General features: G+C 40.8%; 1 protein-coding gene across 3 annotated transcripts in view; it reads right to left on the bottom strand.

Annotated features, from left to right (window-relative positions):
• The window catches only part of mipol1 (mirror-image polydactyly 1), a 46,754-nt gene that overhangs the window by 14,599 nt on the left and 5,287 nt on the right, over nt 1–26,868 (bottom strand). For 2 of the 3 annotated variants that reach the window (XM_076107169.1, XM_076107171.1), the window contains exons 2-10: nt 23,218–23,306; nt 20,190–20,286; nt 14,072–14,115; nt 13,597–13,849; nt 10,781–10,889; nt 9,277–9,382; nt 8,595–8,721; nt 4,310–4,343; nt 2,514–2,684 (exon numbers count right to left, since the gene is read on the bottom strand). In XM_076107169.1, coding sequence (XP_075963284.1) covers nt 2,514–2,684; nt 4,310–4,343; nt 8,595–8,721; nt 9,277–9,382; nt 10,781–10,889; nt 13,597–13,849; nt 14,072–14,115; nt 20,190–20,286; nt 23,218–23,227 — 951 coding nt within the window. In that variant the 5' untranslated portion in view covers nt 23,228–23,306. The remainder of the gene's footprint in view (nt 1–2,513; nt 2,685–4,309; nt 4,344–8,594; nt 8,722–9,276; nt 9,383–10,780; nt 10,890–13,596; nt 13,850–14,071; nt 14,116–20,189; nt 20,287–23,217; nt 23,307–26,868) is intronic. The other variant, XM_076107170.1, reaches the window with a different exon arrangement.

Raw genomic sequence — 26,868 nt, 5'->3', positions numbered from 1 at the left:
CGCCACTGAGTTAGAGATAGCATCCAAACCCCCAAACCCCAGTTCACACCTACACGTGACCTTCTGAGGGAGTTTGGTGGAGAGAGCTCGGCGCTGCTCTCATTGGACGAGGCCGAGGATGCCGAGGCAGGACTTCTGGTTTTACGACCAGATGCAACCAACTTACAAAACCACTGAGCGCACCTGAACGCATCGCTGTTCCATTCTGACTCACGTCGGAGAAATTCTTCAGAAATGACTGTTTTGAGAGCATTCACCGCTAGTGAGGTCGGAAGTTGTTGTTTCATCGGTTCAAAGGTCAGAACCGCGGTTGGGCGAGTCCAAGATCGTCAGCCGTGTTTCTGTGATGAGAGAGCAATCTCCATATTCCACCGCGGTGGGGAGGGTCTCTCTTCTTCTACTAACACACACACATATAGCGTTAAGCTAATGTAGCTCCGGGATGAGCTAACTACCTCAGACACGTGTAGATAACGAGACCTCTAGATCGACTATCGCCATTATAGAGTCTCGTGGTCACGTGCAAACTCCATGTTGATAGTTCGGTCTATCGTCAACGTGTAGTCACATGTGACGTAGCATGTTTTAGATTACATCATACCTTGTCTGAGCTGTTCTCTCTTGCCTCTACCACACACACACACACACGATGTTAGATAGCGTGCTCATAGATGTGTAGTAGTAGTTGTTAGTTTAGATATTAGCTGATTCGATCATTGTTATTGAACAATGATATAATTGTATAAACTCTGTTATATCTAAAGAGCAGCTGTGTGTGGTTCATGTGTTCATGTGTTTGTGATAACAGCTGATATCAAACCTTCACTGTTCACTCTGGATGTGTGATAGTACTTTGACTGTTGACATAGTGAGGGAACACTAATGAGACTTAGTTTATAGTTTGGTTATTGGTCCTCGATCTCATTGATGTCAATAATTGAGTTTTTCGTATTTGCTGATAACTCAAACAGGTTTCTGATCAGATTGTTGTGTTTTTTTCACCTAAAAGGAGGCGCCCCCCACTCCTGTCTGTCATCCTTCCATCAGTCTCACTTCTCATCTTTTTCTCCCCCCCCCTCCTTCATCCTCCCACAGAGAGCGGCATATGAATCCAGCATTGCATTGTGGGTAATGAATCCTGGACTCTGCAGGTTTGTGTAATAAAGTCTGTGAAGTGAACTCAGATAATAATCAGAGGAGCAGACGAGGATCGTATTCCTTCAAACTCATCTTCCTCCTCTGAAGCTCATCTCCACTTATTGATTATGGATCAATATTCACCTGATCAAACCACAACACACCTCAACTAATATTTAAGATATATTATACTATATATACAAATACGCAACAATATTCAGTTTAAAATACAACAAAGAAAAGCAGAAAATAAGTTTCATCTATTATCAAAAATGATTATTCTGTCAATCGACTAATCGATTAATCTATGAACCAATTAATACATTTATCTACTAATCAATTAATAGAATAACCAATGAATCTAATAATCAATGAATCTAATAATCAATGAATCTAATAATCAATGAATCTAATAATCAATTCAGCTCATACAAATACATGAAACAAACTACAGTAACATAGTATTCCTGGAAAATAATCAATTTTATTCTCTAGCAACGTGGAAGAAAAGACCTTCATAATAATAATACTTCAGTAAGGAGCTGAAGACCATGTGATGCAACTGAAAGCTCAAGAAGTTTTCCTGTTGAAACAATGTAAGAAGTCATTTTAAAGGTTGTGTTGGGACCATGCTCTGAAACAAAGGGATCTCTGTGTTCCTTCAGGAACCTGGTCTGGGTAGAAAGATAGCAAACCCCCAATAAAACCAGTTCACACCTACACGTGACCTTCTGAGGGAGTTTCGTGGAGAGAACGCATCGCTGTTCAACGCGATTCAATTAGCAAGTAAGGAGGCAAGGACACAACGTTGCTGCTTTTAAAAGAGAAGGCTGGGCAACAGTTTGAACTTTACTGGACCAATAAAGACTGTTTTCATTCATGTTGTGTTTCGCTTCCTGGAAAAGGAATTTGATTGCAAAAGTGAAGAAAACGCATTCTTCAGAGAAAGAGAAGAACACTTCTCATCAAGTCGACTTCATGGCGGCTGAAAGGACGAAGAATTCCCTTACTGAGCCCAAGAAACCCTCTGCGCACGCACGCACGCACGCACGCACGCACGCACGCACGCACGCACGCACGCGCGCACGCGCACACACGCACACGCACACACGCACACGCGCACACACACACACACACACACACACACACACACACACACACACACACACACACACACACACACACACACACACACACACACACACACACACACACACACACACACACACACACACACACACACACACACACACACACTGATGTCAATATTTGTGTTTTCTCACCGTTCAAAATATTCATGTTCAAATTGAAACGACAAATATTTGAAGTTTGGACCTCTGTGACCCTCAGACAGGTACACAGACAGACAGACTCACCTTGACCACAGACCTGTCCCTCTCCTCCATCACAGCCTTCATCTCCTCAGCGGTGATGTCATTTCTCCGTTGCCTTGCCAACAGTAGATGTTGGACCAGAACAGAACCGAACCGCTGGACTTCATGGACGGAGTCAGAGTCACAGACAGACCGAAGGAGCCGATCAACGTCCTGATCAAAGAACAAAGAACCCATCAGATCAATAACGGGGCTGAATACATACAGTCCGGGCCAGAAGTATTTGGACTGTGACACCATCCGTCCGTCCGTCCATCCATCCATCCATCCATCCATTATCCTCCGTTTATCCGGGGTCGGGTCACAGTGGCAGCAGGCCAAGCAGGCTGACCCAGACCTCCCTCTCACCGGCAACATGTTCCAGCTCATTCTGGGGGATCCCGAGGCGTTCCCAGGCCAGCTGGGAGATGTAATCCCTCCAGCGTGTTCTGGGTCTTCCCCGGGGTCTCTTCCCAGTTGGACGTGCCTGGAAAACCTCCAGTGGGAGGCGTCCAGGAGGCATCCTAATTAGATGCTGAACCACCTCAGCTGACTCCTTTCGACGCGAAGGAGTAGCGGCTCGACTCCAAGCTCCCTCCTGATGACCGAGCTCCTTACCCTACGTCTAAGGCTGAGCCCGGCCACCCGACGGAGGAAACTCATTTCGGCCGCTTGTAGCCGCGACCTTGTCCTTTCGGTCACGACCCAGAGTTCGTGACCATAGGTGAGGATAGGAACGTAGACCGAGTGGTAAATTGAGAGCTTTGCCTTCCGGCTCAGCTCCCTCTTCACCAAGACGGTCCGGTGCAGCGCCTGCTTTACTGCTGCAGCCGCACCGATCCGCCTGTCGATCTCCCGCTCCATCTTACCCTCACTCGCGAACAAGACCCCGAGATACTTGAACTCCTTCGCTTGACTGTGACACAATTTTTCTAATTTTGCGTCTTTACAGACTCCAATGGATTCAAACTAATCAGTCAATATGTGGTTGAAGTGTAGACTTTCAGCTTTAATTCAATGGATACAACCAAAATATCACATGAACCTTTTAGGAATTACGGCCACTTTTATACAGTCCCCCACATTTTCAGAGGCTCAAAAGTAATTGGACAATTGTCTGACAAACGGTTTCATGGCCAGATGTGGTCGGTTCGGTCACTATTTCATGACAAATGATGCAGACAATAGGATTCAAAATGTTATATTTGCAGTTGGTAGCTGGTCCATGGAACTCTCAGCAGGAAACCAAAAAGGTGTCGATCCAAGTGAAGGAGGCCATTGTTAGGCTGAAAACACTTAAACCTATCAGTCAGACAGCACAAATATTAGGATTGACCAAATCAACAGTTTGGTACTTTCTTAAAAAGAAGGACTTCACTGGCAAGCTCACCAACACCAGAAGGCCCAGAAGACCACGGAAGACATCTAAAGTGGATGATCGCAGAATTCTTACCTTGGTGAAGAAAACCCCTTTATAACATCTACTGAAGTCAAGAACACTCTGGAGGAGGTAGGCGTGTCATTGTTAAAGTCTACAATCAAGAGACGCCTTCATGAATCTAGATACAGAGGGTTCACAACAAGGTGAGAACCTCTGGTAACACTGAAGAACAGGAAGGCCTCATTAGACTGTGTCAAAATGGCTTATTGTGATATTTTGGTTTTATCCATTGAATTAAAGCACATGTTGACTGATTAGTTTCAAATCCACTGGAGTCTGTAAAGAGGCAAAATTATTATCATATATGTTAATAAATATATGTAATACATGTTAATGAATAGAAACAATGTTTTTATACCATGTCAGGATCCTCCAAAGGAACATCCTCCAGCCTGAGAGACAAAACATATTACATTACATTACAGTCATTTATCAGACGCTTTTATCCAAAGCGACTTACAATTCACATTCTATCACATTCACACACCGTAGGCTCAGCTACGGGAGACATTTTTGGGTTAAGTGTCTTGCTCAAGGACACATCGACATGCAACTAGCGGAGCCGGAGCTTGAACCACCGATCCTCTGATTGAAGGACGGCCCTGCTCTCCACTTAGCCACAGTCACCCATATAAATTATATATATATATAAATATAACTGATGAGGAACCCATCAATAAACAGCATAAAGACAAACACTTGTTTACTCTTTGAAAACTTTGAAAAACACAAGCTTTACAATGAAATATGTTAATTGTTATGGCTCCTGTAGTCTCACCCTCCTGCAGTCTCACCCTCCTCTAGTCTAACCCTCCTGCAGTCTCACCCTCCTGCAGTCTCACCCTCCTGCAGTCTCACCCTCCCGCAGTCTCACCCTCCCGTAGTCTCACCCTCCCGTAGTCTAACCCTCCCGTAGTCTCACCCTCTTGTAGTCTCACCCTCTTGTAGTCTCACCCTCCCGTAGTCTCACCCTCCCGTAGTCTAACCCTCCCGTAGTCTCACCCTCTTGTAGTCTCACCCTCCCGTAGTCTCACCCTCCCGTAGTCTCACCCTCCCGTAGTCTCACCCTCTTGTAGTCTAACCCTCATGTAGTCTAACCTCATGTAGCTCCGGTCAGTAATTTGGAGTTTGTCTCCCTGAAGTCCGGCTGAAACTCTGTGATTTTAACCCAGACAACCATGATGGAGGACGAGGAGCTGCTAACCAGCTGATCTTCTGCTGCTCCTCTCGGGAAGCTCTTTTCATTTAGCCCGCCGCTGTTTTTCTGTAATAAACTGTAATAAGGTGGCCGAGGCGGCTCCGCTCTGCAGGGAACAGCAGGTAATGAAAGACCGGCCGCCTCCAATAAAGCTCCTCTAACACCGAGCTTACGGCCATCCAGCCCGGCTCAGCCCGGATCGGGCCTCATTAACACGCCCACGCCCACGCACACACACACACACACACACACACACACACACACACACACACACACACACACACACACACACACACACACACACACACACACACACACACACACACACACACACACACACACACACATGATCACAGAAACACCAGCAGCATCCAAGAAGAAGAGGTTCACACTTCTTCTTCTAGGCACTGTCTAGGGTAAACGCACTTTGTGATAATGATAAACATACATTACGTTTATAGTAAACCACACTCACCACATTTAAGATTATGCTGAAGACTTTTTTTGACAACGCTTTAAATTAGGGCTGGTTCAGGTTTATAGTTAGGGCTGGTTCAGGTTTATAGTTAGGGCTGGTTCAGGTTTATAGTTAGGGCTGGTTCAGGTTTATAGTTAGGGCTGGTTCAGGTTTATAGTTAGAGCTGGTTCAGGTTTATAGTTAGGGCTGGTTCAGGTTTATAGTTAAGGCTGGTTCAGGTTTATAGTTAGGGCTGGTTCAGGTTTATAGTTAGGGCTGACTCAGGTTTATAGTTAGGGCTGGTTCAGGTTTATAGTTAAGGCTGGTTCAGGTTTATAGTTAGGGCTGGCTCAAGTTTATAGTTAGGGCTGACTCAGGTTTATAGTTAGGGCTGGTTCAGGTTTATAGTTAAGGCTGGTTCAGGTTTATAGTTAGGGCTGACTCAGGTTTATAGTTAGGGCTGGTTCAGGTTTATAGTTAAGGCTGGTTCAGGTTTATAGTTAGGGCTGACTCAGGTTTATAGTTAGGGCTGGTTCAGGTTTATAGTTAAGGCTGGTTCAGGTTTATAGTTAGGGCTGGTTCAGGTTTATAGTTAAGGCTGGTTCAGGTTTATAGTTAGGGCTGGCTCAGGTTTATAGTTAGGGCTGGTTCAGGTTTATAGTTAAGGCTGGTTCAGGTTTATAGTTAGGGCTGGCTCAGGTTTATAGTTAGGGCTGGCTCAGGTTTATAGTTAGGGCTGACTCAGGTTTATAGTTAGGGCTGGTTCAGGTTTATAGTTAAGGCTGGTTCAGGTTTATAGTTAGGGCTGACTCAGGTTTATAGTTAGGGCTGGTTCAGGTTTATAGTTAAGGCTGGTTCAGGTTTATAGTTAGGGCTGACTCAGGTTTATAGTTAGGGCTGGTTCAGGTTTATAGTTAAGGCTGGTTCAGGTTTATAGTTAGGGCTGACTCAGGTTTATAGTTAGGGCTGGTTCAGGTTTATAGTTAAGGCTGGTTCAGGTTTATAGTTAGGGCTGACTCAGGTTTATAGTTAGGGCTGGTTCAGGTTTATAGTTAAGGCTGGTTCAGGTTTATAGTTAGGGCTGGTTCAGGTTTATAGTTAAGGCTGGTTCAGGTTTATAGTTAGGGCTGGCTCAGGTTTATAGTTAGGGCTGGTTCAGGTTTATAGTTAAGGCTGGTTCAGGTTTATAGTTAGGGCTGGCTCAGGTTTATAGTTAGGGCTGGCTCAGGTTTATAGTTAGGGCTGACTCAGGTTTATAGTTAGGGCTGGTTCAGGTTTATAGTTAAGGCTGGTTCAGGTTTATAGTTAGGGCTGACTCAGGTTTATAGTTAGGGCTGGTTCAGGTTTATAGTTAAGGCTGGTTCAGGTTTATAGTTAGGGCTGACTCAGGTTTATAGTTAGGGCTGGTTCAGGTTTATAGTTAAGGCTGGTTCAGGTTTATAGTTAGGGCTGGTTCAGGTTTATAGTTAGGGCTGGTTCAGGTTTATGTATCTCATGTATTCCATGTATCTCTGAATCTCATGTGTCTCTGTGTCTCATGTATCTCATGTATCTCATGTGTCTCATGTATCTCTGTATCTCATGTGTCTCTGTATCTCATGTGTCTCTGTATCTCATGTGTCTCATGTATCTCTGTGTCTCATGTATTCCATGTGTCTCATGTATCTCATGTGTCTCATGTATTCCATGTGTCTCATGTGTCTCTGTATCTCTGTATCTCATGTGTCTCTGTATCTCATGTGTTTCTGTATCTCATATATCTCATGTATCTCTGTATCTCATGTGTCTCTGTATCTCATGTGTTTCTGTATCTCATATATCTCATGTATCTCCTGTATCTCATGTGTCTCTGTATCTCATGTGTCTCTGTATCTCATGTGTCTCATGTATTTCTGTATCTCATGTATCTCATGTGTCTCATGTATCTCTGTGTCTCATGTATTCCATGTATCTCATGTATTCCATGTATCTCATGTATCTCATGTATCCCATGTATTCCATGTATCTCATGTATCTCATGTATTCCATATGTCTCTGTATCTCATATATTCCATGTGTCTCTGTATCTCATATATTCCATGTGTCTCTGTATCTCAAGTATTCCATGTGTCTCTGTATCTCATGTATTCCATGTGTCTCTGTATCTCGTGTCTCTGTATCTCATGTATTCCATGTGTCTCTATATCTCGTGTATTCCATGTATCTCGTGTATTCCATGTATCTCATGTATCTCATGTATCTCCTGTATTCCATGTATCTCATGTATTCCATGTATTCAATGTATCTCATGTATTCCATGTGTCTCTGTATCTCATGTATTCCATGTGTCTCTGTATCTCGTGTCTCTGTATCTCATGTATTCCATGTGTCTCATGTATCTCAGTTTTCAGGAAGAAATAATGAATCGCTTAATTGATAAATAAATAAGCAGATTAATTGATGAAATTCTCAAATGTCACTGGTTGATCAATGCAAATGATGAATAAAATGTCCAAAAGAGAGAAAAAATACACACACAAACACACACAGTGAAGCAGCTTCACATTATTCATACACACACTTCAGCCCGAAACACACAAACACACACATTTACAGAGGTAAAACAGGACGCCTCTTTCTATTAGAAAAACACACACACACACACACACACACACACACACACACACACACACACACACACACACACACTCCTGATAGATGGAACATGCTCCTCCATATTCCGTCCCTCATAAAAAGGACTGGCCTCCAATATCAATTACCCTCTCATCCTGGGGGGGGGGGGGGGGGGGGGGGTAGATGTAATTACATTTTCTGCTCTATTTGGAGGATGAGAGCTTGTTTCACAGCTCTTAACGAGACTGAGGAGGTGAACAATGAAGAGGAGGAGGAGAAGGAGGTGGAAGAGGAGGGGGAGGAAGAGGAAAAGGAGGAGGAAGAGGAAGAGGGGGAGGAAGAGGAGGAGGAAGATGTGTGTGTGTTTGTACATACTCAGCGGCCTGCAGCACTTGACGTGCACGAAGGAGAGCCTCGTCTCTCTCCTCATTGGCCAGCAGGAGGCGTGACATCAGAGCCTGATCTCTGTCCTTCTGAGCAGCTAACACCTCCTCCAACACGGCTGGAGACGAGGAGACATCATTGAAGTTTTTATATGGTTATGATCTTATATATGGACGCTTTGATGTTGTTTGTTCTATTTAATTTCCCTGAGATCAACAAAGTTGATTTGATCAATAACTTAAACATGTTTAATAAATATTATTTAAATATTTGATATTTCTGCTGTTGTATTTTCATACAAACACCAAAAATGTGGTGGATTCCTGTGATAATCCTGCTGGATTAAAGTGCCGCACGCACGCACGCACGCACGCACAGCTCTGTTAAATCAATATTATATCGTTGGTTAAACACACACACACTGTTCTGTTAACTGCCTCGTTAACTGTCACCTCGTTACTGTTTAATTACAGCGTGTGTGTGTGTGTGTGTGTGTGTGTGTTGGTATTAAACAGTGTGCATGAAAAATATTAAAATATTTAAGAAGTCGAGGTTGGATTAGATCTGATTAAGAGGAGAGTAAACTGCAACATACACCTCCTCCTCTCCCTCTTCCTCTTCATTTCCTTTTCCACCTCCTCCTTTTCCCCCTCCTCCTCTTCCTCCTCCTCACCTGCAGGTCTCTCCCAGCCTCGAGCCTCCCTCTGCTCCTCTCTCAGCTCCTCCTCCACCTCCCTTCTTTGCAGCTCCTTCTCCTTCTGGACCAGCTCCTCCTGCAGCTGAAAACAGTCTGGTGTTAGTAGCTCACTATACCAGTGTGGATATATATTATATACACGTATATATATATATATACATGTGTGTATATATATATATATACATGTATATAATATATATATATATATATATATATATATATATACACATACATGTATATAATATATATATATATATATATATATATACATACACGTGTGTATATATATATATATATATACACACGTGTGAATATATATTATATACACGTATATATATATATATATATATACACATGTGTATGTATATATATATATATTATATACATGTATGTATATAATATATATATATATATATATATATATATATATACACACATGTATATAATATATATATACGTGTATATAATATATATTCACACATGTATATATACATACACATATATATATACATGTATATAATATATATATATATATACATACACATGTGTATATATTAGTGCTGGGCAACAATTACAATTTTAATCTCATTGTTATGCACAAAGTTCAATAATGAATTCAAAAGTAGTGAATTGCACACTTATTTTAAAGTACTGCTATATGAACAACAGGTCAATAACATTTGGTTGACTGTTGTTTGGTGTTGTTTGGTGGATTGGATGATTGAAGTCTGAAGAAACAAGACATATTTGATTGAGATTGAGAGCCGTCGGCCGTGTCGTCCTGCAAACCGTGACTGCAAATCTGTAGAAGACGGCCTATGGTTCCTACGTGCTGACAGGCTGAGGAAACGGTCTTCTTGGGGTGTCGTCTTCTTGGGATGCCCACTTCGCGGCCTGTCTCTGACATCCCCCGTTATATGGAACTTGGCCTTCAGTTTGGAGATGGTGCTCGGGCTCACTACAAATAATGACGCAACTTGGTTTTGCAGAATGCCAGCTTGAAGTTGCCCTATCGCACGGGCCCTATCCAGATCAGTTAAACGTGGAGCAGACACCTACTGACCACTGTAGCAGGGCCCATGCTCACAGGTGCTGACAATCAGGCACCTGATTGTCAGCACCTGGGAGTACCAGAAGCTCAAAACAAGAGTCAATAGCAACAGCAGAATAAGCTGTTTGGCATTGGCAGAGAAGATTTGGCAAATTTTTCATGGGCGCAACCCACATACTCAGCTGTGCAGCTCATCCCACAAATGCATGTTCCTTACAAATGGGGCACCGTTTGAAAGGTAAATAAACAGGCTTTACAACGGTATAATATTTATTGATTTATTTATTTACCAAACACTAATCTCCTTACTTTTTGTGCTAAGTTTATATAAGTGTATATATACATATATAAGTGTGTATCTGTATGTTGATACATATATAAGTGTATATATATATATATATATACATATAAATAAGTGTGTACATGTACCTTTTGGTTGATCTCTCTCAGATTGTCGATCTCTTTCAGTAAAAACGAGATGTTTTTGTCTCGTTCAAAAGTCGCTGTGATTGGTCCAAACATGACGTCCTGATGAGAGCTGGAGGAGACAACAGTAACAGAGTACATGAAGTAATAAGTACATAAAGTACATACTGAGCAGTTATCTCAGCACAAGATATTAAAGCTTCTGTATTCAGAACATTAATATCTCATCACATAATTATTATTAAGAAACCTGAGCAGAGAATGTCGTCTCTTCTCCTGGATCTGGTACATGTGAGTGTGCGTGTTAGTGCATGCGAGTATGCCCAATAGTGCATGTGAGTGTGCACGTTAGTACATGTGAGTGCATATGAGCGTGCAAGTTAGTGCATGTGAACGTGCTTGTGAGTGTACGTGAGCGTGCATGTGAGCATGCATGTTAGTACATGTTAGTGCATGTGAGTGCATGTGAGGCTCAGAAATGCTCTGAAGTGCTTCGTGTACCCGACTAAAATATAAATATGGGAACGTTTGAGTTATAAAATTTGAAGACTAAATAAACTCCACCCACATTATTAATAAACTCCACCCACATTATTAACAAACTCCACCCACAGTATTAATAAACTCCACCCACATTATTAATAAACTCCACCCACATTATTAATAGACTCCACCCACAGTATTAATAAACTCACCCACATGATTAATAAACTCCACCCACAGTATTAATAAACTCCACCCACATTATTAATAAACTCCACCCACAGTATTAATAAACCCCACCCACAGTATTAACAAACTCCACCCACATTATTAATAAACTCCACCAACATTATTAATAGACTCCACCCACCGTATTAATAAACTCCACCCACATTATTAATCAACTCCACCCACATTATTAATAGACTCCACCCACAGTATTAATAAACTCCACCCACATTATTAATAAACTCCACCCACATTATTAATAAACTCCACCCACAGTATTAATAAACTCCACCCACAGTATTAATAAACTCCACCCACATTATTAATAAACTCCACCCACAGTATTAATAAACTCCACCCACAGTATTAACAAACTCCACCCACATTATTAATAAACTCCACCAACATTATTAATAGACTCCACCCACCGTATTAATAAACTCCACCCACATTATTAATCAACTCCACCCACATTATTAATAGACTCCACCCACAGTATTAATAAACTCCACCCACATTATTAATAAACTCCACCCACATTATTAATAAACTCCACCCACATTATTAATAGACTCCACCCACAGTATTAATAAACTCCACCCACATGATTAATAAATTCCACCCACAGTATTAATAAACTCCACCCACAGTATTAGTTGGCAGATGTTGAGTTTTGGTAACGGGATATCCCAGACTACAAACATGCTTAAAGACATCAACACTTTTAACAAATGATTCTTATGTAATAACAGACGTCGAGTCCTCTGAGTGGGACTCAAACCTCTACGTGAGGGACAGGAAACACTGCCGAGAGGTTACAGCACTCCTCTGAGTATCTGTGAGTGTAAAACACTGATACTTGTACTTATTTGTACACTAAATAAAGCCCAGAGTCCACACACAGACATGACGTGAATATTTATCTGCAGCGGGTCAGCTGCTGGTCAACGAGGCTGTGATTGGTCGGGACCCCGGTGACATCACCTCGCCATGTGTTTCATTAGAGAGTCACCTGTGTGTAGCGCGGTCAGGTGTTTTAACCTCACATTATCAGAGAGACGAGGGCGTCGCTTTAATAAGCAGCTGCTGCCTCTCATCTCACCTTAAAGGTCAGACGGCGTAATAAAGCGAGTAAATAAGACACTCTGTCTTTTATAATATCAGCTGCTTCTAATCAACTCCACTATCGTTCTATTTCTGTCTGCCTCGTTCTGACTCCAACTAATAAAATAAAATCTAAATCTAATAGGTCACATTTCAAACGGCTTCACACAATTCATCTGAAAAGCATCAAAAAGAGACAAAAGAAAAACACCCGAATTACAGAAAGTAATGAAAAGCAATAAACTTCTTAATAAACATTTCATCATTAATTAATCTCGTTGAGTATCAGAGACTCGGAGCTGATCCGCATCAATACGAGGCATCACGCTTCTGATTGAAATATTAATGTTTTATTGTTCTAAATGTTTTAACTCAACCTGAGTGTCCCTGTCAGTCTCTGCTCAGGGAACACGTTTAATAAAGAACAAAGGAAACAAAAATACAAACAATGAACGTGTTTCACTACAATAACAAGTGTTTATGTGTTTGCCGTCATTTTGTAATTATGAAGTTAGTCAAGACCACCTACACCAAGACCACCTACACCAAGACCAACTAAACCAAGACCAACTACACCAAGACCACCTAAATCAAGACCACCACCTAAACCAAGACCACCTACACCAATACCACCACCTAAACCAAGACCAACTACACCAAGACCACCTAAATCAAGACCACCACCTAAACCAAGACCACCTACACCAATACCACCACCTAAATCAAGACCAACTACACCAAGACCACCTAAATCAAGACCACCACCTAAATCAAGACCACCTACACCAAGACCACCACCTAAACCAAGACCACCTAAACCAAGACCAACTAAACCACCTAAACCAAGACCACCTAAACCAAGACCGAGTGAAGACCAAGTTCAAGACCAGACCAGTGAAAGTACCCTAACCACTAACCCCGAACCCATAACCCATAACCTAAAACCACTAAACCCCAAATCTAATTTGCCACTTCAGTGCACAAAGTGAAACTCTGGATCTCACCTGTCATCAGTGCTGAACAGGTGTCTTCTGAGGGTGGGACTACCAGGACCTGTGGAAGCTCCTCCTCCATCAGGGCCGTCTCCACAGCTCTCTGCGCGAGGAGAAGGGCCCTGGTTGGGGGAAAGGTCCAGCTCCATCTGCCTTTTACCTCCTGGAGGTCTGGAGGACAAAGGAGAAACAGGAGAGACAGACCTCCTGTGGGACAGAAGGGAGGGGGAGCAGGAGGCCGGAGGTTCTGGGAGTTGCTTAGGGCCTGAACGCAGAGAAAGACAGACAGGTAACAGTCAGTAAGACAGTGGGACACAGTAAAAAGATGGATATATGGGTGAGTGAGTGAGTGGATGAATGAATGGATGAATGATGAGTGAGAGCTTGACTGAGTGGATATACATATGGATGGATGAATTAATTTGAACTTGAAATTTAATGACTAAATGGATGAATGGATGGATGAATTAATTAATGACTGGATTACCCTGAGGCCGTTCAGTCTGGTCCAGGCTCAGGTTGGTCCCAGATCTGTAAGTCAGAAACATTTCTTTATGTGATGAACTCTCCAGAGGATAAACCCTTTAGATTCTAATGACTATGATTTTATTCTAGCGCCACCATCAGGAAAAACTGTACATGTTGAACTGCTGTTCAAACTCTAAGAACAGAGAGATCACCAGTTTATTATTGTACCACAGTTTAAAAACATGTAGAGTAACATGTAGAGTAACATGTAGAGTAACATTTAGAGTAAAATGTAGAGTAACATGTAGAGTAACATGTAGAGTAACATGTAGAGTAAAATGTAGAGTAACATGTAGAGTAACATGTAGAATAAGATGTAGAGTAACATGTAGAGTAAAATGTAGAGTAACATGTAGAGTAACATGTAGAGTAACATGTAGAGTAACATGGAGAATAAGATGTAGAGTAACATGTAGAGTAACATGTAGAGTAACATGTAGAACTAGAAAATGCATTTCCTGCTGAAAATGCGTTGGAATGCTGAAAGCTGAAATTAATTGCTGAAAATTAAGAAATGGGAGACTACCCGTCTGAAAAATGTTGAAGCCTGAAAGCATTTAAACTGCACTGCTGAAAACCCTTCTAGTTGAAATGTCTCACTATGGTGTCTGTAGCTGAAAGTATGAGGAAGAAGGCTTTGAAAGTTGAAGAAGTTTAACAGGATTTGAAGATTTTCTCCATAGAGATCCCTTTCAAAAGAAAATTGCAAATAGCTTAATATTTCAAAGAATTTAAAGATTACAAATATGAAAACTCATATCACCCCTCTCCTGAAAGAGCTGAACATTTTGATATTCGAATAGTTTCTGTGGCTTAAAAAATGTCAGCGGTAGTGATATTTGTAGTTGTAGTACTAGAAGTTGTAGTTGTAGTAGAAGTATTATTAGAAGTAGAAGTATTAGTAGCATTAGAATAAGTAATAGTTGTAGCAGTAGTGATATTTGTAGTAGCAGTAGTAGTAGAAGTTGTAGTAGAAGTATTAGTAGAAGTATTAGTAATTAGAAGAAGTAGTAGAAGTAGTAGTATCAGTAGTCGTAGTAATAGCTGTAGTAGTGGTCGTAGTATTTAATATAACACTAGTAGTAGTAGAAGAAGTAGTAGTAGTAGTAAAGTCAGTTTTTGAAGTAGCAGTAATAGCAGTAGTAGTAGTAGCAGTCGTACTAATAGCTGTAGTATTATTAGTACTGGTAGTAGCAGGAATAGCAGTAGTAGTAGTAGCAGTTGTAGTATAAGTAATAGTAGTAGTGGTAGTAATAGCAGTAGTGGTAGTAATAATATTGATGGTAGCAGTAATAGTAGTAGCAGTAGTAGTAATACTAGAAATATTAGCAGTAGTAGTAGTAGTTGTCGCAGTATTAGCAAGAGCATTCATTATTTCAACAAAAAAGCCTAATTTTGAGTTTAACGTTTAAATACAGTTAATCCATGAGGCTTTTATTTTGAAAGGGTGGGACTGGGTGGGGGGGAGAGGGGGAGAGGAGACATAATCTTAATGTTTGACACATAAACAGAGGGTATTAAATGACAGGCTTCATCACAAGCATTTCAGTTAGAATTCACTCTTTGGGGCTTTTATTTTAAAATGGGGTGTGTGTGGGGGGGGGAGTCCTCTTAAAATCTTAAAGACCTGAATGACTGTGTGTGAGTGAGTGAGTGAGTGTGAGAGTGAGAGTGTGTGTGAGAGAGAGAGAGAGAGAGAGAGAGAGAGAGAGAGAGAGAGAGAGAGAGAGAGACTGATCTCTCTGGCAATCTTTCTCATTTGGAGATTGTCCTATGTTTTATCTTTTACAGCTTACATGACTGCTCTCCCATGTCTTTTCCTCGTGTGTGTAAATGTCACTCGAATCAGGAAACTTATCAGAATACCCATATTTGATTGGCTGAGCTGCATCACGTATATCTCTAAATCATGTGTGTGCGGCTTTTATTTTAAAATGGGGTGTGTTCGGATGGGGGGGTCCTCTAAAAGTCTCCAAGACCTGAATGACTGTATGAGAGAGAGAGACACACACAGAGAGAGAGAGAGAGAGAGAGAGAGAGAGACAGAGAGACAGAGAGATAGAGGGAGAGGAGTGTGTGTGTGTGTGTCTCAGTGCCTCTGTGTGTTTATCAACATCACTAATGAGCTCATATAAACACCTGTGTGCTTGGGTGCATGTTGGTGATTGGAGCACCTGTGTGTTAGAGGCTAATTAAGAGAGAGAGTGAACAGTGATTTTCAACAAAACTACCTGTCAAACATATGCCCTTTATAGCAAAACCATGATACTAATCAATAAAATATGGATACCGTGAGAGAGATAAGACTCTGCCAAACGCGGAGATGTGTTTATTATGTTTGTGGTGTTAATAATGTGAGCTCCAGCGCAATATGCAAAACTGGTACCGTCTGCTTTCTCTGAGAAATGAGTGGTCAGATTTAACATGGAGTCTAATGGAGCAGTTGGTTGAAGTTCATGTCGTTCTGCGACTTTTTGAGCCAAATGTGTAAATCTGTGGGATTCCACAGTCATTTGTCTACGACAAGGACAAGATTAGCTACTTTTAAATCCAGAAATTATGCATGAAGAGTAAAGATTGTGGACACAGTGGCAAAAGACAAATGTTTTTTTTCACAAGAATCTCAAGCTGCTCTTCACTCTAGCGGTGACATCACGCACTCTAAGCTGCGCAATACACACCCATTATAAAGTCAGAAAAGGGCTGAAAAAATCATAAAAGTTAAATTGCTACAATTCAAAAAGTGTAAAAGATATCAAAAAGCTGAATTATGCGGCAATAGATCAGGATTTTCTCAACAGTTTAAAGTTAAAATGGTGTCTGTAGTTGAAAGTATGAGGAAGTAGAAGGATTTGAAAGTTGAAAAAGTTTAAGAGGATTTAAAAATATTCTCCATAGACATCCCATTCAAAAAAGCTTAATAATTCAAAAAGTTTAAAGGTTAGAAATATTTAACAGCATTCCAACAATAACATGTAGAGCAGTGGTCGCCAACCCGTCGCTCTCCAAAATAAAATAAAAATAAATTCAGAAACACATTGGGCCTCATTCTCGAACATTTTCTGAAGTGTCTTCTGAAATGTTTTCTTACTGACTTCGGAAGACCAACGTCAGAAATGATCTCCACCTGATTCATGAACGCCTGAAAATGGGTTCTTACACAGCCGAAGTGTTCTCTGCTGTGCTCCCCCGAATGAGGATTCTTAAATTGAACGCGCGTTCTCGTGCACCTGGATTTGCATACAGAAACGCCCCGCCAGCTCCTTGTAAGGGCATGCAACTGAAGAGACGTGTGCACAATCGACAGACTCCACAGGCAACGCGAAAGCAACTTCAGACTGATTAAAATCATGTCAAAGCGGAAAGTCCTGTCCGGATCTCGTCCTATAGTGTTTTTCTCTGTACATTGTAATCCTAGTTTGCCTTGATTATAGTGAATGCATTGGGTGCCTTCCATTTCAGCCCATCATACAATATTTATCATTCGATAATTAAGATGTACTTGAAATGTGTTCTTTTATTTTTGTTATTCATGTTTTTCTTCCCATTGAATGGTATATTTGACACTGAACTAGTTCATCTTTATCTCAGTGATAGTGTCCAAATGAGCATAAAATATCACTGGTATGTAAAAACTACACGGACAACAAAATAGATGTAAATGTGGATCAAAATCTTATTCTCTTCTGCTTATAATAAAAGAAGTAAACAACTCAAAAGTTGACAATGTCAGGTCCATTCTCCATCCATTGTGTGCGGTCCCTTTAAGAATTAGGATTTGGGAGTGACGCGGATATGAAAGCTAGTTTATCCGTCTTTCCTTTACAAGCAGGAAAATAATTTCTCTCTCTTTATTTGAGAAAAGTTCGTATTTGTGTTGTCAAATTTCACTATGACCCTGAAATTCTGTCTCTTGTGTTGTCATATGCAAGCAAAACTACGGAGCAAAATCACACTCCTTCTGATTGAACTAATCTATGAACTGTCTGAAACAATGGATTTTCGCGGCCCCAAATAGGCCCCAAAAAAAATTGCCATGCGCTATAACCCCTTACTTATGACATACAGTAAACCTTTATGTGTAAGTGTTGATTTTAAATGTGATGTGTGAGAGAGAGAGAGAGCGATAAAGACCTGCAGCGCTATAACTAAGTCTGAAAAATAAAACTTCTAAAACTTTCCACAAAATGTGTGTTTGAGTTCATAGAGGAAGATTTTAGAGAAGATCTTAAGTATCAAACACAACCTTTCATTATTAAAGACTACTTTATTACTACTGTTTAACTAAGCAACCAATCTACTTCCTGTTTACACCGGCACCCACCCGCATGCCCAGTGTACGTGAAGAGTCATGTGATATTCGTTTTCAGGCGTTTTATTCTGGACGGAGATCATTTAGAAAACGATGCTGAAACGCCGTGTGGACGGAGATCATTTTTGTTTGTTGAAATGTATTAGTGTGGATGTAGCCTCAGGGAGCCGCAACAGAGGAGCCGCGGGTTGCCGACCCCTGTCTTAACACATCCCCTTAACGCATCGAACAACTCAGCAGCGTATTAGATGACCTCAGTGTAATAGAGGTCATCGGGGAGGTGAAAGGTCAATGAGATATGCTGGAACTAGTTCAAAGTTAGATTAATAGTTCATAAGAACTAGTTCAAAGTTAGATTAATAGTTCATAAGAACTAGTTCAAAGTTAGATTAGTCGTTCATAGGAACTAGTTCAAAGTTAGATTAATAGTTCATAAGAACTAGTTCAAAGTTAGATTAATAGTTCATAAGAACTAGTTCAAAGTTAGATTAATAGTTCATAAGAACTAGTTCAAAGTTAGATTAGTAGTTCATAAGAACTAGTTCAAAGTTAGATTAATAGTTCATAAGAACTAGTTCAAAGTTAGTTTAGTTCATAAGAACTAGTTCAAAGTTAGATTAGTCGTTCATAGGAACTAGTTCAAAGTTAGATTAATAGTTCATAAGAACTAGTTCAAAGTTAGATTAATAGTTCATAAGAACTAGTTCAAAGTTAGATTAATAGTTCATAAGAACTAGTTCAAAGTTTGATTAATAGTTCATAAGAACTAGTTCAAAGTTTGATTAATAGTTCATAAGAACTAGTTCAAAGTTAGATTAATAGTTCATAAGAACTAGTTCAAAGTTAGATTAGTAGTTCATAAGAACTAGTTCAAAGTTTGATTAATAGTTCATAAGAACTAGTTCAAAGTTAGATTAATAGTTCATAAGAACTAGTTCAAAGTTAGATTAATAGTTCATAAGAACTAGTTCAAAGTTTGATTAGTAGTTCATAAGAACTAGTTCAAAGTTAGATTAATAGTTCATAAGAACTAGTTCAAAGTTAGTTTAGTTCATAAGAACTAGTTCAAAGTTAGATTAGTCGTTCATAGGAACTAGTTCAAAGTTAGATTAATAGTTCATAAGAACTAGTTCAAAGTTAGATTAATAGTTCATAAGAACTAGTTCAAAGTTAGATTAATAGTTCATAAGAACTAGTTCAAAGTTTGATTAATAGTTCATAAGAACTAGTTCAAAGTTAGATTAATAGTTCATAAGAACTAGTTCAAAGTTAGATTAATAGTTCATAAGAACTAGTTCAAAGTTTGATTAATAGTTCATAAGAACTTGTTCAAAGTTTGATTAATAGCAATATTAGATTAATAGTTCATAAGAACTAGTTCAAAGTTTGATTAATAGTTCATAAGAACTAGTTCAGTTTGATTAATAGTTCATAAGAACTAGTTCAAAGTTTGATTAATAGTTCATAAGAACTAGTTCAAAGTTAGATTAGTAGTTCATAAGAACTAGTTCAAAGTTTGATTAATAGTTCATAAGAACTTGTTCAAAGTTAGATTAATAGCAATATTAGATTAATAGTTCATAAGGAGTCTTTAAAACCTCTTGTGGTCTTGTCGAAGCACTCTAGTGCTTTTACTGGAGGAGTTACTTTGATGTCAGTTCGTGTGACAGAAGCCATTTTGTTATAATAGTCAATAAAACATGTGGTTTGTCTTTCAAACTGCAGCTTTAATAACAAGCACTTTAAACTTTTAGAAATGTTCTACCTGTCAGGGCTGCTGAGTTGCTGGGTTGAGTTGCTGAGTTCTTGTGTTGCAGGTGAGGGCAGACGCTGTCGCAGCTCCTCGTTTACTCTTGGATTATCTGAACAAATAAAAACAGACTCTGTTTACATAAACCACCTGTCTGTCTCTCTCTCTCTTTATTCATTATTAATCAATCATTAGCGAGCAGTAATCCTGTCGTCATGTCGAGCTTTCTAAATACTTGCAGCTCATCAGCAGAGCAAACACACCTCTAATATCTCGTTAAGGCCTCGTTAAGGCCGTCTAACGGCTCTCATTAAGAGCGTAGCTCCTCAGGTGTAATTAAAGGAGGCAGAAATGTTAAACGCTTGTTAAATCAAAAGTAAACAATAAACACACAGAAATCATTTAGATACTTTAATCGGTGTGTGTGTGTGTGTGAGTGTGTGTGACATCCTTCGGCACTGGCACCACTCTGTGAACCGTAGTGGTCCCTGACGCGGTCCAAGACCTCCAGTCTGTCAAAAGGATTCATCTCCCAACTCTACGACACCAGAACCAAAAGTCTTGTGAAAGTCCAACGCTTGAAGACGAAAAGAAACAAAAAAGCTACGCGCAAACTCACCGACACATCCAGATGAAGAGCCTGGACTACCTTAGAAATCAGACAGGAAGACGAAGTTCAACAGGAAGTCCAACAGGAAGTCCAAGACAAAGTCCAAGACAAAGTCCAAGACAAAGCCCAACAGGAAGTTCAAGACGAAGTCCAACAGCTCCTTCAAACTAAATTTCAGCTCTATCCTGATACAGACCAGACACTAGAAACCAAGCTGGTCTGATTAAAATACAACATTCCTCCTGAAGTCCATCTGCATCACTGGGGAGAGCCAGCCTGGTTTCCAAACTGGTTCCATACCGGTTCCAGACTGTTTCCAGACTGCTTACAAAATGGTTTCAGACTAGTTCCAGACTGTTTACAAACGCCACGTCCAGCTATGAAGTCCTGGTTCTGATGGGGTCCGTTGTTCAGACCTCTGACATATGATCACACATGTGTAAGACACTGATGAATCTGATTCTGTGTAGAAGTGAGCGAACGCATAGTTTAAACAGTTTGGCTGCTTGAGACTGGTCCTGGTCCAGGTCCAGGTCCTAGAACCTAGAACCAGGTCCTAGACCTGGACCTGGTTCTGCTGTATTCCAGTCATAGAGTAATTGAGCGTTGTCACTTTGAAACTTTTCTCATTCCCTGCCGTCCTCTGCCCCCCCCCCCCCCCCGTGTGGACTCAGAGCTAATTGAGCTTCTTATTATTCATGTACAATTACAGAAGTGATAATGTGTTAAATCCTTCTAAATGACCATTCATGCCTCGCGCTCGCTTTGAAGTCTCGTCAAAGACGGAAAAATCTGCAGAAAAAAGGGAAACTCCAAAGGCCAATCAGAGGAGGGGGGGGGGGGGGGTTGTCTCCCCCCTTTCTTCTTCATGTAATATGAACTAAAGCCCATTAATTTTTTAAGCTGTATTTAATACATTTTGTGCAGAAAGTTTTGTGCAGAGAGAGTCGGTGTTCCAGCTGACTGCATGAATATTAATGACGGTGTTACGATGATTAAAGAGGCTTCAGCTCAAATCCGCCTCAATCCGCCTGTGATCCACGCCGCCGAGTCCACGCCGCCATCATGAATTTAGATACGGACATTAAGCCGGGGGAGGCTCTCTCTCTCTCTCTCTCTCTCTCTCTCTCTCTCTCTCTCTCTCTCTCTCTCTCTCTCTCTCTCTCTCTCTCTCTCTCTCTCTCTCTCTCTCTCTCTCTCTCTCTCTCTCTCTCTCTCTCTCTCTCATACAGTAAGTACTGATTTGCAACCTTTCATCCACTGTTTGTTTCTGTTGGAGCTGAAACTATTACTACATTCATCAATTAGATGATCAGAACTATTTTCATATTGAAGTCATCTATATATCTATAATATATGTATAGATGTATATGTGTGTATATAAAGAGAGAGAGAGAGAGAGAGAGAGAGACTATAAGATGACCTCAGTGTCTCATGAACACACTGATCTGAGATCAGCTCCCGTCTCTCCTCCTCTCTCTGACTCTCCAGCACCTCCCTGTGGACACTGTTGTCCTCCTCTGTTCTTTGTTCTGCTGAATGTCCACGTCTGTTACAGACCATAATGTCCTGTCACGTCACCATAGTTACAACATCCTGGTGATGATGTCACCTCCTCCTCCTGTGATGTTCACCCACTTTTAACTTTTATATTATCCTTATCTTATTGATCAGACTCCACAGGAACAGAACCGACCACACACACACACACACACAGTCAGTAGATTAATATAATGACAGAAGAAGATGACAAAGGCTGAGAGTGAATGAGTAGAGAGAGGGAGGAGACGGTCGTGTGAACTGTGTTTAATCTGCAGAGTGGGTGGTCCACACACACACACACACACACACACACACACACACACACAGTATTGTTGGATGAGGGTGGGCTGCAGTTTGTTTGATCAGACTGAAGTAGCTGCTATTCATGTCTCTGTGTAGGAATGTGTATGTGTGTGTGTGTGTGTGTGTGTGTGTGTGTGTCGCAGCTGCTCATTGATCTGTGACTATCAATAAAGTTTATTTCGCAGGTTTGAAGGAGAACAATTTTGTCTTATTTTGGTAGTCTTGTACTTCCTGTCTGTAGGTGGCATTCTAAAAATACTTTATTCATTTATTTGCAGTTACATTTCCTATTTGATCTCTAACTTACTGATCAGAGTATTTGCCACCACAGAAGAAGAAATAAATAAATAAATGATCTGAGTTTGGTTCTGAATAAACTGATTACTGTGAGACAGACAGACAGACAGTATTAAGACACAGTTATGTGACCTGTGACCCCCTCTCTGTCTGTCTGAGTTCAGTGTTAATGTTCAGCTGAGTGAAGGGCCACAGCTCCACCTGGTGGACAGTCTGACTCATTACACCAGCTGGCTGATTTTGCAGCAGTAGTAATAATATCTCTGTACACGTGTAGTAGCAGTATTTTACCTCTGTACATGTCCACCAGAGAGTCCCTGAGCTCCTTGCTTGGCGTCCATGTTAGTCTGGTCTCCTCTGGACTCTCCAAACTGGTTTCTCTGGAAATAAAAACACACCTTAACACACAGGGATTCACCATAAAGAGTGATCAACATCAGTGGTTGTGTACGGAGGTCACACGGGACCGTGGGTACACAATGACGTCGCGCGGAATCACGGGCCCCACTTTCAACCAATGTCCCCACTGTTGTCCTCACCCTCAAAAATGTATTTTTTTCCAAATCAAATCAAATTTTCCAAAAGGTGAGTTGCTTTCCAAATTGTCCCTTACTTCCCAAATATATGCTCATCTTCCAACGTGTCCTTACTTTCCAAAACGTCCCCAGATTTAAAACAAGTCCCCTCACTTCAAAAGTGTCCGTCCTCTCAAGGTCTATAATTCAAATAAGTCCTCACAAAGATACATGAGCACACACACACACACACACACACACCCCTGACTCACCTGCTGGAGACCAGTAGAATCAGTTAAACAAAGCTGATCTCCAGGGACCTGATCACATGACTAACAGGTCACATTGTTCCTGCAGCTTATTGACTCTTTAATCTGTACCACACTGCGACATGTTACCCAGTATTCCTCTCGTTGTTCAATTAGTTAGTGTTCTGTACAGATGTAACATTAAAGGCATATTTAGGGCCCGAGCACCGACGTAGTCTGAGCGGAGGACCTATTGTTCTTCTAATGTATTTTATTATTATCGTACGTGTTTCATCGCAAAAAGGAGGTGCTTGGGATACTGGTAATTTTTTTTAATTTGGCACGCAAGCCAGATTTTGCAAAACTTGCAGTCTGATTGGGGTGTCCAGCCAGTATGAAATATTGGCTCGATAGCGCCCCCTATTGAGTAGCCCCAACATTGGGTTTTACCTAGCTGTATGAAATTTGGAAGGTATGTGGAACGTGATGAGACGCACAAAAAATCCTCTTGGAATTTTTCACTAAACCAAACAGGAAGTCGGCCATTTTTTATTTGATGACGTTTTTGGACCATTTCAAGGCGTCATACTTAATAACATACTTAATATTTAATAACTAATAACGAACTCCTCCTAGAGGTTTAACCCGGTCAGATTTGGTCAGTATCCTCTTGAGACCTTGGCAGTGAAAAGTTACTCAAAGATCAAAAAGTTATATAACTATGTATCCGTGGCGTGGCGGCAAAAAAACACCATTCGCCGCGAAACAGGAAGTTGTAAGTTGTGTACTTTGACATCCTGCTCCTCACAGATTAATCAGATCCCTCTCAAATGTTGTAAGAAAAGTCTTAAGACCTTGATAATGCTTCATTGTGAAGATTGTAAGAAGTTGTTGAAGGGCGGCGACATGGTGGCTCGGCGAACTTCAATCCTTCGCCATGAACGAATAAACTGATGTAACTCGACTCCACATCATCAGATCTTTACCAGATTTCACATGTTTGATTAGACTCCAGGCCTGAAGACATCTGCAGGCCAATTTTGAATCATAGTCATAGCGCCACCTACTGGTAACAGTCAGAGTCTTTATACTTTGGCTTGTTTCTCTTAGTAGGTAAATCAGATCAACATCAAATTACTTCCACACAAATATAAGAAGTTCATAATGCCAGTTCATGAAGCTTTTGATGTTTCTTCGAACACCGTTGCCGTGGCGACGCAGTCTTCGCCGTGAAAAACTAAGGTCATTTTGAGAGGCTAAAAATGCTCGAAACATAAGCAAATTTGGCACACAGATTACAAGCCCAAAATTTAGATATATATGATTTTATTCATTCAGAGTGGCAAATCGGCTCAATAGCGCCCCCTACAATATTTCAACGAAGCATCCCTCGCAGTACGTTTCACATAAATGTATAAAATTTGGTAGGAACATATATCACATTTGGACTTAAAAAAAAGTCTCTTGGAGCCATGCTCTAAACCCAACCGGAAGTCAGCCATTTTGAATTTTTTATGAATTTCTAGTGTCGTTTTTGTCATTTCCAGGCGCTGTACTCTAACGAACTCCTCCTAGGGAAATAATCGAATCAACTTCTAATTTGGTCAGAACAATCTAAAGAACTTTGTGATGAAAAGTTACTCAAAGCTTGTTGTTTTGTGAAAAGACGTTTCCGTGGCGACGCATTCTTCGCCATGAAAGATTAACCTTCTGGCTACGAGCGCCCCCCATTTGGGGGGCTCTCGGGCTCAGGACCCCTGAAAATATTGTTCGGAAAATAGCCTTATTGTTCGCCAGTATTGTGGATCTGTCCAGTTTTTTTTCCGGATTAAACAGCAACATATGGGCTACACTATCATATAAGTCACTTTTTACACACTCCAAACACAACTATAGACTACTAGTATAAGCATCTAGAAAATGTGGCATAAAATCATGAAATCCTGGGCAGAAATCGGCGTTATGTCTGCCTCAAATCAATATTTTCACCACGAAGCTAGCAGCTAGCCGGCTAATCCGGACATCGTTTAGCATTAGCATCACGCAGAGAAAGCGTACATACCGTCGGTTCTTCTCTCCGTGGACGCACCACAACGCTGTGACTGGACAACAGTCCAATGCCACTGGTCTTCACCGGAAAAAATCCATGGTTTTTGGTCAGGTTTTATGAAATATTAGTACAAAAACATCGAAAATGCTCCGGTTCAGAGCTACCGTCATGGCCGCGAAGTGCATCCTGTTTACAGCCGAGCTGTTTCCTGTGGAAGGGGGGTCAACCCACCTCGGGCCAGCGGTCAGACTTTCGGCCAATGGAATTTTAGGCTCGGGGAGACGCGGCACTCTTTGCAACTTTACTGGCTGAAACTTATGTCAATCAACACCAAATTCGACACACGCCTTCCCGAGACGCTGACGCGTCGAAGGAGGGCTTATTGACTGAAATCGACCGATGATAGGCTGAGATACAGCGCCATACACACACAGGGACTGAGAAAATCCTATGGCTGAGAGCCAGAGACAGCCTCTGATGATGTTAGGAATCTCAAAATGATTCCTAACATCTGTATTTGGATGTATTGAATAATATGAGTGATAGAAAAAGTGAAATATATAGTTATATAGTATATAAAATTGGAATAGAGCATGAGAGAGAAATGAGCATTCGGCTTGAAATTCTGTACTCAGACCTCCTATTATGCTGGCCTGCTTCACTCAATCTAAGTAAAATGAGCTTAGAGAGACCACAACCCTGTTGTGCTATGACACAGGAGTATTTGTAGGCTTCACTCTGCAATAATTCCAAAAAAATATTCAATGAAAGTGCTTTTTTTTCAGGCGAACCTGGAACTTTTTCAACTTGAGCTGTGCCATAAGTGTATCAGTTATTAACCAGTAACATATACACAATATTTACACAATATTTACACATCTCACAAGTGTTACCTGTATAGACCATCAAAATTATTAAAATAGACCTTGTAGTTTGGGTAGTTTACTCTCTTGAGTGAGTATGCAATTTTCGAGCAGAGGGCTAAAAATAGGGCTAGTGGTGTTTTTGAGGGGCTAAAAATGCTCAAAACATAATCAAACTTGTCAAACACATTTAAAATCCTGAATGTAGTTGTCGAATGTGATTTTAATGCTTCAGTGTGGCAAGTCGGCTCGATAGCGCCCCCTAC

Source organism: Anarhichas minor, unplaced genomic scaffold (assembly GCF_050575085.1).
Source record: "Anarhichas minor isolate MPS153535 unplaced genomic scaffold, ASM5057508v1 ptg000038l, whole genome shotgun sequence".
Lineage (NCBI taxonomy): Eukaryota > Metazoa > Chordata > Actinopteri > Perciformes > Anarhichadidae > Anarhichas > Anarhichas minor.
This window is presented reverse-complemented; position numbering and strand designations above follow the sequence as displayed.